The sequence below is a fragment of the Strix uralensis genome, chromosome 27 (assembly GCF_047716275.1).
Source record: "Strix uralensis isolate ZFMK-TIS-50842 chromosome 27, bStrUra1, whole genome shotgun sequence".
NCBI classification, from domain to species: Eukaryota; Metazoa; Chordata; class Aves; order Strigiformes; family Strigidae; genus Strix; species Strix uralensis.
Genome location: NC_133998.1, coordinates 6,832,588 through 6,846,084, shown reverse-complemented (window position 1 = coordinate 6,846,084; position 13,497 = coordinate 6,832,588). Strand labels below are relative to the sequence as shown.

The 13,497-nt window shown below is 60.6% G+C and overlaps 1 protein-coding gene across 2 annotated transcripts; it reads left to right on the top strand.

Moving 5' to 3' along the window:
- The first annotated feature begins 552 nt into the window (after window positions 1–552).
- Window positions 553–12,751, top strand: BSG (basigin (Ok blood group)). 2 transcript variants are annotated; one of them, XM_074851549.1, is made up of 9 exons: window positions 553–757; window positions 4,740–5,087; window positions 6,667–6,829; window positions 8,545–8,633; window positions 9,112–9,239; window positions 9,420–9,693; window positions 11,045–11,069; window positions 11,388–11,458; window positions 11,723–12,751. In XM_074851549.1, exons 1-8 carry the CDS (start codon window positions 685–687, stop codon window positions 11,443–11,445), a joined length of 1,158 nt encoding a protein of 385 aa, XP_074707650.1. In that variant the 5' UTR covers window positions 553–684; the 3' UTR covers window positions 11,446–11,458; window positions 11,723–12,751. The 2 variants fall into 2 exon arrangements, with proteins under 2 accessions (XP_074707650.1, XP_074707651.1); XM_074851550.1 differs by lacking the exon at window positions 4,740–5,087.
- Window positions 12,752–13,497: the final 746 nt, after the last annotated feature.

Below are 13,497 nucleotides of genomic sequence, written 5' to 3'. Positions count from 1 at the left end.
ACGGTTCCCCTTGGACCGGCCGCTGTTCGCTCCGGCGCTGCCGGTTCCCTCCCCACGTGTCCCGCTGGGGGGTCGCGGCCCTGGCTCCCCCCTGGCCCCGGCCCCGCTCGGGGACCCCCCGCTCCCGCCCCCGCCCGCGATGCACCCGCGTGGCCGGGGGAAGGCGCGGGGGGTGCAGCCCCCCCCCACCCCGGGCTCCCGCCTCGGCAGGGCCGGGAACTCTCACGAACGTGTTTTTAACCTCCCCTCGGCGCCTCGGCCCGCTCCCGCCGCCGGAGCTCCCGCTGCCCCCGTTCCGCCCCCCCGCACCCTCCCCCGGCAGCCTCCCCGCTGCAGCGCGGGGCGGCAGCGCCGCCGTTCCCCGGGGCCGGGGCCCCTCTCCCGCTGCCGCTCCGGTGCCAACACGGCCGGGCCCCCCCCGCCACCGGTGGGCGTGGCCGCGGCGGGACCGGCCCGAACCGGCTGTGCCCGCGGGGGGCCGGGGGGCGGTGGCGGGCGCTCTGTCAGTTCTTCCTCCCGATTGGCCCCGCCGCGCTGGGTGGGCGGGGCGTGTCGCCGTCGCGCCGCGCGATTGGCCCTCCGGAGGGCGGGGGGCGTCGCCCGCCCCCCGTGCCCACCCCTGCCGCCGTGACCCGGCGCCGCGCTTATAGCGGGCGGCGCGGCGTGGGGCGGGCGCGGGTGGAGATGGCGGCGGGACTGCGCGGGATCACGGCGTTGCTGCTCCTCGGCGGGCTGGCCGCCGGCGTGGCGGGGACAAGTACGGGCGGGGGCGCTCGGGGGGGGCCCTTCGGCGGGGGGGGCGGCTCCGTGCCGGGGCGGGGGTCTGGGCTCCGCGGGCGGGGGCTGCGCGGCGCCGCAGCGGGCTCGGGCTGGGGGGGGGGGGGGGGGTGGAGCGGAGCGGAGCGGCTCTGGGGCCGCGCAGGCGGCGGCGTGGGCGCCCTGCGGCCCGGCACGTCCCGCGGCGGGCGGGGCCGGGGCAGCGCTCCGGGGGCGGGGGGGCTGAACCCGCGCTACAGCCCGGGGGGCTGGGGGGGGCGGGGCCGCGCGGCCCGCCGGGAGGTGGGGGGGGAGTGTGTGGGGTATCGGCGGGGGGGTCTCGGCCCCTCGGCGTGGCAGGCCGGTGTCCCAACGTCCGTCCGCCGCTCCCGGGCCGCCCCTGGCCCCCGCCGGTGCCCCCGAGCCGGAGAGCGGCGATGGCCGCCGGCGCTGCCTGCGGCGCGGGTTTGGTTTCCCCTCGGTAAAAAAATGAGCAAGTTTATTCCTCGCAGCCACTTCCCCGGTTTCCGGGGCTTATGAGCAGTAACAGATCCCCGGGCTTTAAGACCTTAAAGATGTTCACATGATGCTTAAGTTGATAATCCCCTGATGAGGAAACAGCGCGCGGCGCTGGGGGCCACAGTCGCCGCTTGTCGGGCCCTTGAAGCCCTACCCAGCGAGCCGGGGCTCGCCCGGGGCCGCAGCTCTGCCGGGTTTTCTCCCGTCCCGAGCTGGCCCGGAGGAGCCGCGGCGGGGGGTGGCCCGGGGGGGCTCCGCGGTCTCTGGCTCCGAGCCGGTGCGGGCGGTGCCGGTGCAAAAGGTTTTTTTCTTGGCCAGTGGTGGCCTGGTGCTGGTCGCCCTTCAGCCTCTCGGGGGCTATTTCTGGGCTGTTTGTGGCACCAGGCTTAATTCCGCGCGGTGGAGCTGAACGCGAAGATGGAGGGCGAGAGAGTGGGAGGGCTCTGAAAAATCCCGGGGTAGCGCCAGAGTCGGTATTTCCCCGTGTGGAACGGGGGGGCGGGGGGAGCCTTCCCGGGGCGTCACGGGCAGAACGGGACTTTCATAAACCGAGCGGAACGTGCCCGTGTCGGGGCCTGCGCGGGGCGCGCCCGGCGGGGTCGGTGCCCGTGGGCTCTGTCGGTCCCGGCCGAGGGCTCTCGCTCGGCGCCTGGCGATGCTCGAGGACGCGGCGGGGGGGGCTGGGGGGTGCGGGGGGTTCCCTCGCATCAGCGCTCGGGTTTGGCCTCGCGGAGCCCCTCGCTGTCGCCGCTCCGGGGGCCCGGGGGGGGGGCTCCAGCGCGGGCGCTCGGGACGGGGATCCGGAGAGGCAGCGCTCGCCTCGGGCCTGGCTGCGCGGTGCCCGCCCGGTTACGCGGAACTTCGGGGGCAGAGTGAATCTTGTAGCCACTGGTGGAACTGGGAAGAATTCCCCGAGAGCCCCGGGAGCGGAGCGGCCCCGCGGCCGGCCGGGTCCTGCCGGGCTCCTGCCCCAGCGCGGCGCCGCTCACAGACCCTGTTTACACCGGGAGGCCCCCTCCCTCCCCGGGGGGGTTGTTTGTGGTTTGACGTGACTTGGGAGGACGTTATCTGCTCCGGGCAGCCCCGCCGCGGTCGGGGTGAGCAGACACCGCCCGCGCCCAGCCCGGGTCTCCGGGGAGCGGCTCGGTACCGGGGGCCGGGTCCCACCCGCAGCCCGTCGCCGTTCGGGGAGGTTCGAGCAGCTCGGGTGGGTCCCGGCGGGTTGGTGCTGGCTCCTGCGCCCCTGGACCCGCAGGCCCAGGATTTTGGGTGCCCGGTCTGCTCCGTGTGGGGAGGAGAGGGGGGTTAATCCGGTGTGAATGCAGACGGCCCTTGCTGAAGCCGTTGGCCTGTCTGAACCTCGCCAAGTGCCCTCTAACTCCGAGCAAATAACCTTGCCACAGCTTATTTTGTCAGCACACAATAATCACCTTGTATCTGTACAAAAAAAACCTTGATCTTTACTGGCTTCCATTTTAAACCGGGCTGTAGTTAAAATGGGACAGGCTTCTACAAGTGCTGTAGTCAGCTCGGTGACCTCACAGGGAGGTGGTTGGGAGTGTTTAATCACAGGCCTGTGGTGTAAAAAACCCCACCTGGCCCCCGGGGCAGTTGTTCTGGAAGGGGAACTCGGTGTGTGAGGAAGCTGCTCACAGCCGATACCCCCACGCGCCTTTGGGGACCCCTCTCACCTCCTGCTTTTTTAAAACCAGTATCGGCCTTTTCAAAGTGTCTTGGCCTCGGATGGGGGGCAGAGCTCTCCTTGTCCAGGCGTGTTCGTTCTTCCAGACTTTTAAAGCTTTAGTATGTAAAGCTGATTTTTCCTTTCAGAAATGTGTAATTGCTTTATTTTTGGACTCCTGAAACTTACCTCGCAGACTTACTTGCATTGTTCTTGAGTTTGGGCAAATTTGGGTTTATAATGCTGGTTTGTTTCTACGCTCACAAAACATGGTCGTAGGGTTCCTTACTAAAACATCTTTAGACGTTCAAAAAACAAACAAAAAATTGGCTCCCAAACCCACCTCCTTTGTGCCTGTACGTCACGGTACATGCACGGAGGGTTGTATATAACCGTGAACTTGAAGTGCTTAATAACTGAGTAAATCCCTTCCCTGGGAGCCGTCTTGGTGTGGGGGATGCCCCGTAAGCCCGCTGTTGGCACGTCGGGGTGCAGGAAGGACGTGTCGTGAGCTTAACTAGTTCTTCCTAAATCTGCCGGAGGTTGAGTCACGGCAGTGGCCTTGACGCCCGAGTGATGCCTTTTCCTGAAGCGATGTGGCTGGAGCCTCCCTCCCCGCGGCTCCGGGCCCTGCCCTGCCCGGCCGCCCGGTGATGGCTCGGGCCGTGGGGACCCGCTGGCCGTGGGGACCTGCTGGCCGCAGCAGCTGTCCCGTGCCTGGCTACTAGCCTAAAGACGTTGGCAGCTCAGCTTTCTGCAGCCGTGGCTCACGGACCTGCCTCTGGACAGTCTGTTTTCCAGAGCTCCTCCTGCAGGAGCGCTCTGCGGAACACCCCGGTTCCAGCCTGCAGCTGCTTCTGGGGCTTTTAATGTTCGTTACCGATGTAGCTCTGCGGATTCTCTCGCCTGAGACGAAGAGGCTGATTTTGCTGTTTGTGTGACAACAGACGTGATGTGTTTTCTCACCTGGCTTGAAACATCTTGCAGACTACAAGACGTTCCTCCCCCCCCCAAAAAAGTTGTTATCTTCATACCGTGTTTAAAACGGGGCATCTTAGTGAGCAGATCCATGGGACGAGTGTGAGCACGGGGTGGCGGGAGGCCCTCGCAGCGTGGGGAGGGCGGGCAAAGGGCCCTGGGACCCCCCCAGCTCCGAATCATGGACAACTCACCTCCGGCGTGTGCAGCGATGGGGAAGGGGCATGTTCCTCTGGGGGGAGAGGGGGGGAACGAGGCGCTCCTCCCGTTACAGCTGCCCCGAGAGAGGCTGCGCGGGGGCTCGGGCTGTGCCCCCTCGTGCCAGGCGCCTCCGCAGAGCCGAGGGGTGCCATCCCCAGCACGGGGACGCTGGATTTGTGTGGGAACCGTAGAGGCTGGATAAGCCCTTGCAAGAAAAACCTGTTGTTGTCTCCATCCTGGGCTGGAAGCGGAGCGGCGAGTGCGGGGGAAGCGCGGCAGGCGCTGGGTCTGCCCCAGTGAGCCGCCCCCCCGCTGCTGTGGGAGTCTTGTTGGGATGGTGGCAGAGACGATGTGCTGGTCTGTCTGCTCTGGCGCTGCAGCAGAGTCCCAGAGGGTATTGTTGGCTGGAGATGCAACAATTAAAAATAACAGCCCCGTCGGAGCTGGGCAGAGTTCAGAGAGCGTGGAGGGGAGGGAGGGAAGAGTGCGCTGATCTAAGATTGTCTGTGGCCTCTTCTCAGTGGCTGAATTTTTTTTTTTGCTTGTAGAAGGTGAATTCTTGCTTTGCACTAACACTTTGCACTAATACCTCTTCAACTCGTAGCTGGTTTTATAAAGTCACCGCTGTCTCAAAAGAGACTGACTCAGGACAGCGTCGAGTTGTACTGCGAGGCGATTGGTAACCCTATCCCTGAGATCCAGTGGTGGTTTGAGGGGAACGAGCCAAACGAGACCTATGCTCAGCTCTGGGATGGGGCACGGCAGGACCGTGTCAAAATCAACGCCACCTACAACCTGCACTCTACCAGCACCATCTACATCGCAAACCTCACAAGCGACGACTCGGGCATGTACGAGTGCCGGGCCAGCAACGACCCTGACCGCAACCACTTGTCGAAGAGCCCCAAAGTCAAGTGGATCCGTTCCCAGGCGAACGTTTTTGTCATCGAACGTGAGTGGCCACGCTGAGGCCTTGGCACTTGCTCGGACACCGGTGTCTTGAGTCTCCTGCCGTGCTCACCCCTGCACCCGTGTCCTGTGGCTCCCGAAAGCTCCCCTCACCCTCCCACCCCGGCTGTAGAACTGAGAGACTCCCACCCTCTGTCATCTCCCTCACCACCCGTGACTTGACCTGAAATGGCCCTGCTCAAAAAGGGTTGTGGCTTCCCAACCAAAACGCCCTTCGGCCATCCCGCGCCTTTTCCGGAGCCAAAGACCTGGAACCTGCCGCTTATTCCCGAGTGCCTCCGAGTCCCGGTGCTGGCTTGCAGAATCGAGAGTCTTGATTCTGCGTAGACTCTGCCCTAACCACCACTGACAAACCGGCCCTTCCCTACAGCTCGTACAGCTTCTGCTCCTCTCAACAGTCCTGCTTTAGCTCACTTTCTTGCTCGAGATACAAGCTGTGGGGAACAAAACCTGCTTTGAGTTTTCCAGATGCAACCGTTTTTGACGTGGCCGTGTCTGTGTGCGACACTGATGTGATGTAGCTGCTTGTCCCGTGGGAGCGGCTGGACCCCTCCGCTCGCAGGGCTGGCGGCCGAGCTTGGGGCGAGCGGGCGCCTTTGAGTGGTAGAAACCTGGGACGGGGTGAGGGGGTTTAACGTCCTCCACAGGCCCTGCCACCAGTCCTGAAGTTAGCTGAGCAGCGTAGCAGCCTTCCCAGCGTAAATGTGCTGGGGAACACAGAACTCCAGCAGAACCTTCTTCCAGTGGAATTTGGGTAGAAGGAAAAGCAAAATCCCTGTAGTCCTGTGCAAAAATTGTTCCTTCCAAGAGACTGAGGTGGGGAGGAAGGTGGGCAGCCTGGTGCCACCAGGGCTGTGCAATGGTGCCGCTGGTGGCAGCTGTTTTCCTGGACTGCCTCCCGCCAGCAGAAACGCCCGAGTCATCTTATGTTGCATAATTTACTGCTGCTGGGCGCATGGAGGCCCAGGACCTTTTGGAGTCCTGGTTCTGTGTTCTCCCTGGAGAAAATCTAACTCTGATCTCTTGGGCGGCATCAGGTGATGCACTTATTGCTGGCATACGTCTCGTTTGCTGCCCCTCACCGAAGGGCGTCTGGGCTGCCCTCCGTTAGGTGTCGAGAGCCGCTCAGACCCTGGAGGTGTTGGCACAGGGAGCATTAGTGGCTCCTAAAAGCCGAGAGCCGCGCTCTTGTAACTGCCCTTCCCAGTGTGACCTTTTCCGTGGCTCATCGAGCGCTCGGTGCTGCCGGAGCTGCACCCATCGTAGGGAGAGCAGGAGCTCGGAGCTGCCCAGAGCGCGTGGCCGTGGCCCTGCTCGGGGTGGCAGCAGCCAGGGCCGGCGGCGCGTGTCGCTGGGCGCAGTCAGGCCCCGGCCGCCTGGCTCGAGCCTCTCCTGAGCTGTTCCTCAGTTCTGGTGGGGAGCTGTGGCGAAGGTAAGTGAAGGCTGTGAGGGAGACGAGGAGCTGCGGGGTTTGGTACCTGTTCGCGCTGGAGGGTCTTGGGCAGGCGCGTGACCTCTGGAGCACCAGACGTTCACTTCGGTCCGTTTATTTGCGGATGCAGGTCCAGACATCAAAACTTCCACAACCAAGGCTTCCGACAAGCTGATCCTCACCTGTAACATGACGACGGCGTCTTACCCCCTTACCATCAGGGGTCACGAGTGGGTGCACGGCGACAAGGTGCTGCAAACGGACACGGAGTCGACTGCTTTCACCAGCTACACGTGAGTGTCGGGGGCAAGGTCGGGTAAGAATCTGAACGGGGGGGGCTGTTTTTTTACCAGAGGCAGTTAATGTTTCCTATCAGCTGACCCCAAAGCTGAGTGCTTGCAGTCCTGCTTTTAAACTTCAGAACAGAAGATGAGCTAAACAGAGTTTTGGTAAGGCCCAACGTTTCCTCCTTTGTGGGGAGGAGGAGGTGAAAAGGAGAAGGAGGGGAGAGTTATGTGCCGCAGATCTCCTCCCGGTGAGAGAAGCTGTGCTGCCTCCCGTGCTGGGCGTGGGTTTGTCGGGGGCCCGCGGCCGGGGCCGCTCCGACACCCGTGTGCCAGAGCGGGGTTCCCGGAGCTCGGGGGAGCCCTGCTCTGGGCAGGACGGCAGCTCCCGCGTGTGGGATGAGACACTCCAGCGCACGTTGTCTCTGCCTCTGGGGTTTATGTACCTTTCCAAAGTCCGACCGTTCTTACGGAACCAGCCGGGGAGCTGCGGTCAGCGCTGCGGAGCCGTTGGCAGGGCACAGCTGAGCGGCCGCGGGGGTAGCGGCCTTATTGTGGCAGTGCAGTGAGCTTTCCCTTCTGATTACAGTCAGGGCTGGCTGGCAGTGACCCAGGCGCTGGAGAGGCATCATGTCCTTTTGTATCGCAGTGCCGACGTGCCTGTCTCCCCATAGCAACAGGGAGCTGAACAAGGATTAAAGTATTTATAACCCAGCCTCCCTCGCGTGACCTCAATTCCTTAGCTGAGTGGTTTTTGGAAGTGGGAAGCGCCGTGCACAGCAGAAGTAACAAACAGGCTGTTGTCCCGGCGCAGCCGTGGGACTGGGACTTCGCCTGCCCTGTCCCTCGGTGGGCACTGCTGAGCCGCGCAATGAGGCGTTTGTTGCGGTGCAGCATAATCCACGAAATCTCATTGCAGCAGCTTTACAAAAAGGAGAATGGGAGAGTTCTCCCCACTCCTGGATCAATCCAGAGTAACCCAGCCCCGTGTTCCTTTGCCGGAACACACAAGACACCTCGTTTCAGCGGGCTTTCCTGCATCCTTCCTCTGAACCTGCTTCCTCAGCTCCTGCCTGGCTCCTGGAGGTGAACTGCGGGGCCGGTGTCCTACGCGAGGCGTGTGGCCGCGTCCTGCGTTGTGCGAACTCGGGGCCTCTCTTGCTGCACTTCACGTTCTGTTGGCTTTGCTCAGTAGGGTGCAATATTTTTTTTTTTTTAAGATGAGCCTGGGATTTGTGTGCAAGGGGGAAGAGCACGGAGTTTGCCCCTTCTGGAGCGTACACACGGCACTGCACCTGGTGGTGGTGTGATGCTGTCCTGGTGCTCCTGGTTTCCTTCATCTATACTAGCTAACAGTCCAGGCCGTAAATTTTTTCCCTTTGTAGAGGCCCTGAGAGCCAGAGTGCTTCGGGTTAGGGAGGGAGAGCTCCTGGTTTTCAGGATTCGGGACACAAGATCAGGAGGCCTCAGTGGTCACTGACCTGACAGACCCTTGTCAGACTTGAAATCCTCTTCTGCTGCCCTCGGTGTGTGGGGAGAGAAGGGTTGAGAGCTGGGCTGCTGTAGGTACATGGTGCGGTGTAAATACTGGTGCTGGAATGGGAGAAACGGCCTGTGGAGGGAGGGGACTGCTGGTGCTTGCAGATGTCTGTGGGTCTGGGGTCCGGTGTCTGTGGATCGGTCGGTTGTGCTGAGTGCTGGTCTGACCTCCTGGGTTTTGGCAGAATCGAGGGGAAGTGGGAAGAGCACTCCGGCATCTACGAATGTGTCTACAAAACAGACCCAGATATAACGGGACAAGTGAACGTTTCAGGTAACTTCGTGTGTTCTGGGTGTGAGGAGGGGCGTGGGGAAGCTGTGATCTCCTGAACGCTTTGCTTTGGTGTCTTTTCAACTTCTTGAAAAGCTGCTCCTAGCCCCTATTACTGATAAGGCTGCAGGGCTCTGCTGTGCGAGGCAGCTCCGTCTTATCGGGAGCTGCAGTGTCTGTAGGGTCAGCGCTTGGACCCTGCCTTGAATCAGCCTTCTGCTGGGGCGTGTTCCCACAGGAATAATGGATAATACCTGGTGGACAAATCTCTTTGAGCCTATCTCGAAGCGGTTTGATGTGCTTTCCTCTCTGAAAATGCCAAACAATGGCCGAGCAGGGGAATAGACCTACTAACACGTTTCTTAAACCCAAGTCAAGCTTTACGGGTAACATTGTCTGATTCTGGCCAGTGGCCTGCAGGAGTACACGTCTTCTAGCTGCTCTCTATGAGGTGTCTGATTTTCTTCTTCTCTCGCCGTAGTTCCGCCCCAGGTGATGGCGTACAAGAAATCTGAGCATGGGAACGAGGGGGACACCGGTGTGTTGACCTGCAAGAGTCCCTCTTTCCCCCCCGTCAGCTTTTGGGCCTGGTACAGAAATGGTCAAGAGGTAAGTGCTGTGGTTTGCTCTTTCTCCCCTTCTGCCAACCCTACTTTCAGCAAAGGGCTGTCGGAGCTCGTCTCCTCAGAATTAGCTGGTTCGGAGCCGCTCGGCACCGTGGCGAGGAGGATTCCTGTAGCGGTAGGACCGCGCGCGGTGAGCTGAGCGCTGGCTCCTCCCTCCCTCCAGCCCATCATCAATGGTTCTGGTCGATACATCATCAAGTCCAGTGGCAACAAGACTGAGTTGCGCATCCTTAAGCTGAACATCGAGGAGGACACAGGCGACTACCACTGCAACGCCACCAACAGCTACGGCTCTGGGAGCGCCGTGGTAAACCTGCGTGTACGCAGCCGCCTGGCAGCGCTCTGGCCCTTCCTGGGGATTGTGGCAGAAGTCCTCGTTCTTGTCACCATCATCTTCATCTACGAGAAGAGGAGGAAGCCAGATGAGGTTCTTGATGGTAAGAGGTGCCTGGGGTTAAATCTTTCTGGGGAGGCCAAGTAACTTGTAGGGTGCAGGCAAAGTGTTCTCCTAGAGAACTTGGAGTGCCCTTCATCGGGAGGGTGTTAATGTGAGGGCAGCTTCTCGGGGCACTTCTTGTAAAACCAGGGTAGTCTTTACCAGGCTGCTTTAGCCATGAAGTTGCAAGGAATTGCACTGTTTCTGACAGCCTTCAGCAAGCTGGGCTTTTGGATCTGGAGTGAGATAAGATTCAGCACAGGTCAGCCTGACCTTTTGTCTCTCCAGCTCCTCTGCACTTTGCTCAAGTGCTTCATGCCAGTGTCTGGGGGACTGGGCTTTCTTTGGCAGCTGACACTCTGGAGAAGCTGATTTCTGAAGAGGTAGTAGAGCTGCTCTGGTGCCGTGGCAGTGGCTCCACAAGACCAGGCTTAGCTTAATTCAGGTTCAGTTCATGGGTCTGTTTTTGGTCCTCAGATCCACACATCCTGACTCTCTGGGACTTCCTCAAAGCCTAGTGCTATCTTTAATCTGTTCTGGAAATATCAGCTCCTCCCTTTCCCTATCAGTGAGAATCTGCATTGTGTTAGCCCTGCTGCCCCTACCTTATCTGATCCAGTTAACAATGAAGTGTAAACGCTTCGTATCCTTCCTGACCCCGGAGCCCTCTGCAAGGGAACAGCACATCAGCTCGGCGGAGCTGTGAGGTGCAGCAGAGGGACTAAATAACCCTTCCCTGGCTGCGGGGCTCGGAACTCGGCTCGAGGCGGTTTTACAGGCAGATGCTTTGCGCTCTGACACCCTTGGCTGGAAGGCAGATGTTGTCTTGAGGTTATCTTAAGCTGCATCTTCCAGCAGAAAAAACTGAAGTTCCCAGGCAGCAGTCCTGCTTCGGAGACTGCCCGGTGCTTCCCAGCGTCATTCCGGCTCTGGGGCCTCCTGGGGTATCTGGGGTTGTCCCGGGGTTAAGGAGGTACCAGACCTGACCTGCTGATTGGTGAGGGGGGTGGGGGGGTGACTTAATTATCCTCCGAGCCAAGCCTGCCCTGTCCAAACACAAGCCACAGGAGCTTATGTCTAAGTTTGTGCCTTGCCTAAGCTTAGACAAGAAGCAGCTTAAAGCTCATGCAGGGTGGTGGTGGTCTGGTACGGAGTAGCCCCCAGTTCTGCCAGGCCCTGGCGAAACAGGAGCCCCGTGGACCCGAGAACCTTTGGGTTCAGTCCTGTGCAGGCAGGAGTACCCAGACCCCGCAGGAATGCAGCCCCCGGGGTTTTAAGAGGTGGCAGAGACTTCTCACACGCTCTTCCCTGATTCTGTTCTTTCTTTTTCCTACGCTGTCCTGAATGTGAAGATGATGATGGAGGTTCTGCACCACTGTAAGTACTTTGTTTTTTGCTATTTAGCCAGATTTGTGCTGCCAGATCACATCCCTCCAGGGAATCTGCTCTGAATATAAAAACTAGCTGGTGTGGGAATAACACGCTGGCTCGCTGGGTGGGAAACCTCCCCCCCTCCCCCCCGGTTCATTTAATGTGGACTGTGTATAAATCACAGCCGGGGATGGCACCAGAGTCTCAAACTGACGCTGTTCTGGTAACTAATCTCATCTCGACCATCTCTTTGGACCTGAACTACCTCAGTGGGGAGGGTGCTCTGTGCTCTTGCTTTCCTCACTGCCCCTTTTCTCTTTCCAGGAAGAGCAACGCCACAAACCACAAGGACAAGAACGTCCGCCAGAGAAACGCGAACTGAGAGCGGGGGCCAGGTGGGTGCTGCTGGGCCTGCGTGTGGGACCAGTAGTGTGTCCGCCCAGACGGGCAGGGGAGAGGGAGGGGAAGGTGCTGGGCTCTCCCGGGGGGCTCCGAGGCGTGGGAGGGTCGGGGCTGCCTGATGGCTCCTGCTCTGGGCTCGGGCAGGAGCCGAGTCGTGGCCCACAGCCTCACTGGAGAGCAGCCTTGGTGCCGCGCTCCGGCGCGGCCTCACCGGTACGACTGGGTTATCTGACGGGCTTTTCTTTCTCTCCTGCCAGGTGACATGTAGATGAGGAACTCATCTGGACAATTTTGTTTTCTTCTAATTTTTTGGTAAAATAGCACCATGAAATATTCTAGTGCGTCCTTGCGATTCAGTTAAATTCACTTTCTAAGGAAACTTATGTTGTAGAATCTAAAATACACTTTTTTTTTAAAAAAGAGTTGTGGGAGGGTTTTTCTACCTGTAAATGTAAATCCCTTGTTTCTGGTAGTCTAGGTCCCGGGCTGTCTCTGTCCGAGGTTTCTTTGTGTTGGTGCGGAGGGGCTGGGTGGGAGCATGGCTGGGTTCTTCCTTGCCTCTGGGAGGAACGGGGTGTGTTGGGGGGGGCTGTTCTGAAATGCCTCCTTGCCCCCCCTCGGTGTCTGAGGCCCTTCGGGGAGCTGTGGGCGAGACCTGAACACACAGTGGAACACACGTGGCTCCTCCTGCGGCTGCACTGGCCGCGTGGCCAGTGCCCCCAGCAGGTCTCTTGCCCTGCCCTGTTTGCGTGGGCCTGGGGGAAGCTGCTCTGGTGACCGTCTGGAGATGACCCGGCCTGACCCAAGGGTTCGGGGAGGTAGTTCTGTGTCTGGCATGGGAGCGGCAAGTCCCCTGCGAGCCACTTGTCTGGGGCCACCAGGTACGTGCGGCTCCTGGGGAGGAGCGAGCGAAGGACGGTCCTTGGCCTGTGCCACCGCCCCCACCCCTGCGTCGGGCAGATCCCCCTCGGCTCCTCCAGAGCTGCTGCTGGTACCGAGACAGCCAGGAGGCCGCCTTAGAGCTGAACACTGGATGAATATGATCACTGTTAACTTATTTCACGGGGTGCTAGTGTCTCCTCAGTAGCTGCGGTGGGGCAGGGCGTGGGGCTGGGGCGGGGGGCGGTTTAACAGCGTGTTCTTGTGCTTGCACCATCGCGATGTTTGCGTGACAGGAGCCTGAGAGCAGGCGAACGCTCAGTGCAGTCTAATACCTTTATTGCTGGGTAGCTTTGAACTGTTCCATCTGTTAACACGCTTCACAAATAAAGATGATTCCTCTCTCTTTTTTTTTTTTTCCCCATCATTGGACTCTGGTCTCTCCCCTCCTCGCTGACCTGCTGACTCATTTCAGGCTCCCGGGGTGTAGACGCTGGGTCTCTCAGTTCGGTGCCAGCTCTGGCTGCAGATCCAGGGGTGTTGGAGCCTTCGGGAGGGGGAGCTGAGCCCAGCGGTGCTCTGTGGAGCCTGGAGGAGCGCTGGTCGCTGAGGCACATGCACCTCTCGGGACAGGCGTCACCTCGCCGTGCTGCACCACTCCTCAGCGTCTTGTGGCCGTGGGGCCGAGGCTCAGCCCCAGCCTGCGGGAGCCCTTGCAGGACGTGCTGCTTGTGTCTCTCAGGCTTCCCTAAGCAGTTACTTTTCTTTTTCCCTGCTCTTTCCTGGGGGGAGAGCAAAGGTGCGAGGCCTCTGCTGCCTTTGTGTGCAGTGTGGTGCCTGCAGAAGGACAGAGGATGCAGTGGGGGGTCCCTCTCCTGCAGCCTGAGCTCAGCGTGCTGCTGCCCACGCTCCTGCCCTTGGAGCGAGGTGGGGAGGCTGCGGGCTGGAGAGGAGTGAGCCCTGCCTGCCCCAGCCTTGGTGACCGTGGCGGCTGTGGCCTCGCCCCGTACCCAAACACTTCTCCCTGCCCGGGAAGGGGTAATTAGGGAGCGTGGCTTATCCCAGGGCTGTGCCCAGGAAGCTGCTGCCTGCGGTGTGATGGTCCACAGGTCTGGCAGCGGTGCCGGTGGTCCGGTCCCTCGGTGTGCAGGCA

Bases quoted from the DNA above. Each gene is read 5' to 3' on its own strand.
- BSG (XM_074851549.1), top strand. From the start codon at position 685: ATGGCGGCGGGACTGCGCGGGATCACGGCGTTGCTGCTCCTCGGCGGG. The intron at 758-4,739 runs GTACGGGCGGGG...TTCAACTCGTAG, and splicing joins CGCCGGCGTGGCGGGGACAA to CTGGTTTTATAAAGTCACCG. The intron at 9,694-11,044 runs GTAAGAGGTGCC...CTGAATGTGAAG, and splicing joins GCCAGATGAGGTTCTTGATG to ATGATGATGGAGGTTCTGCA.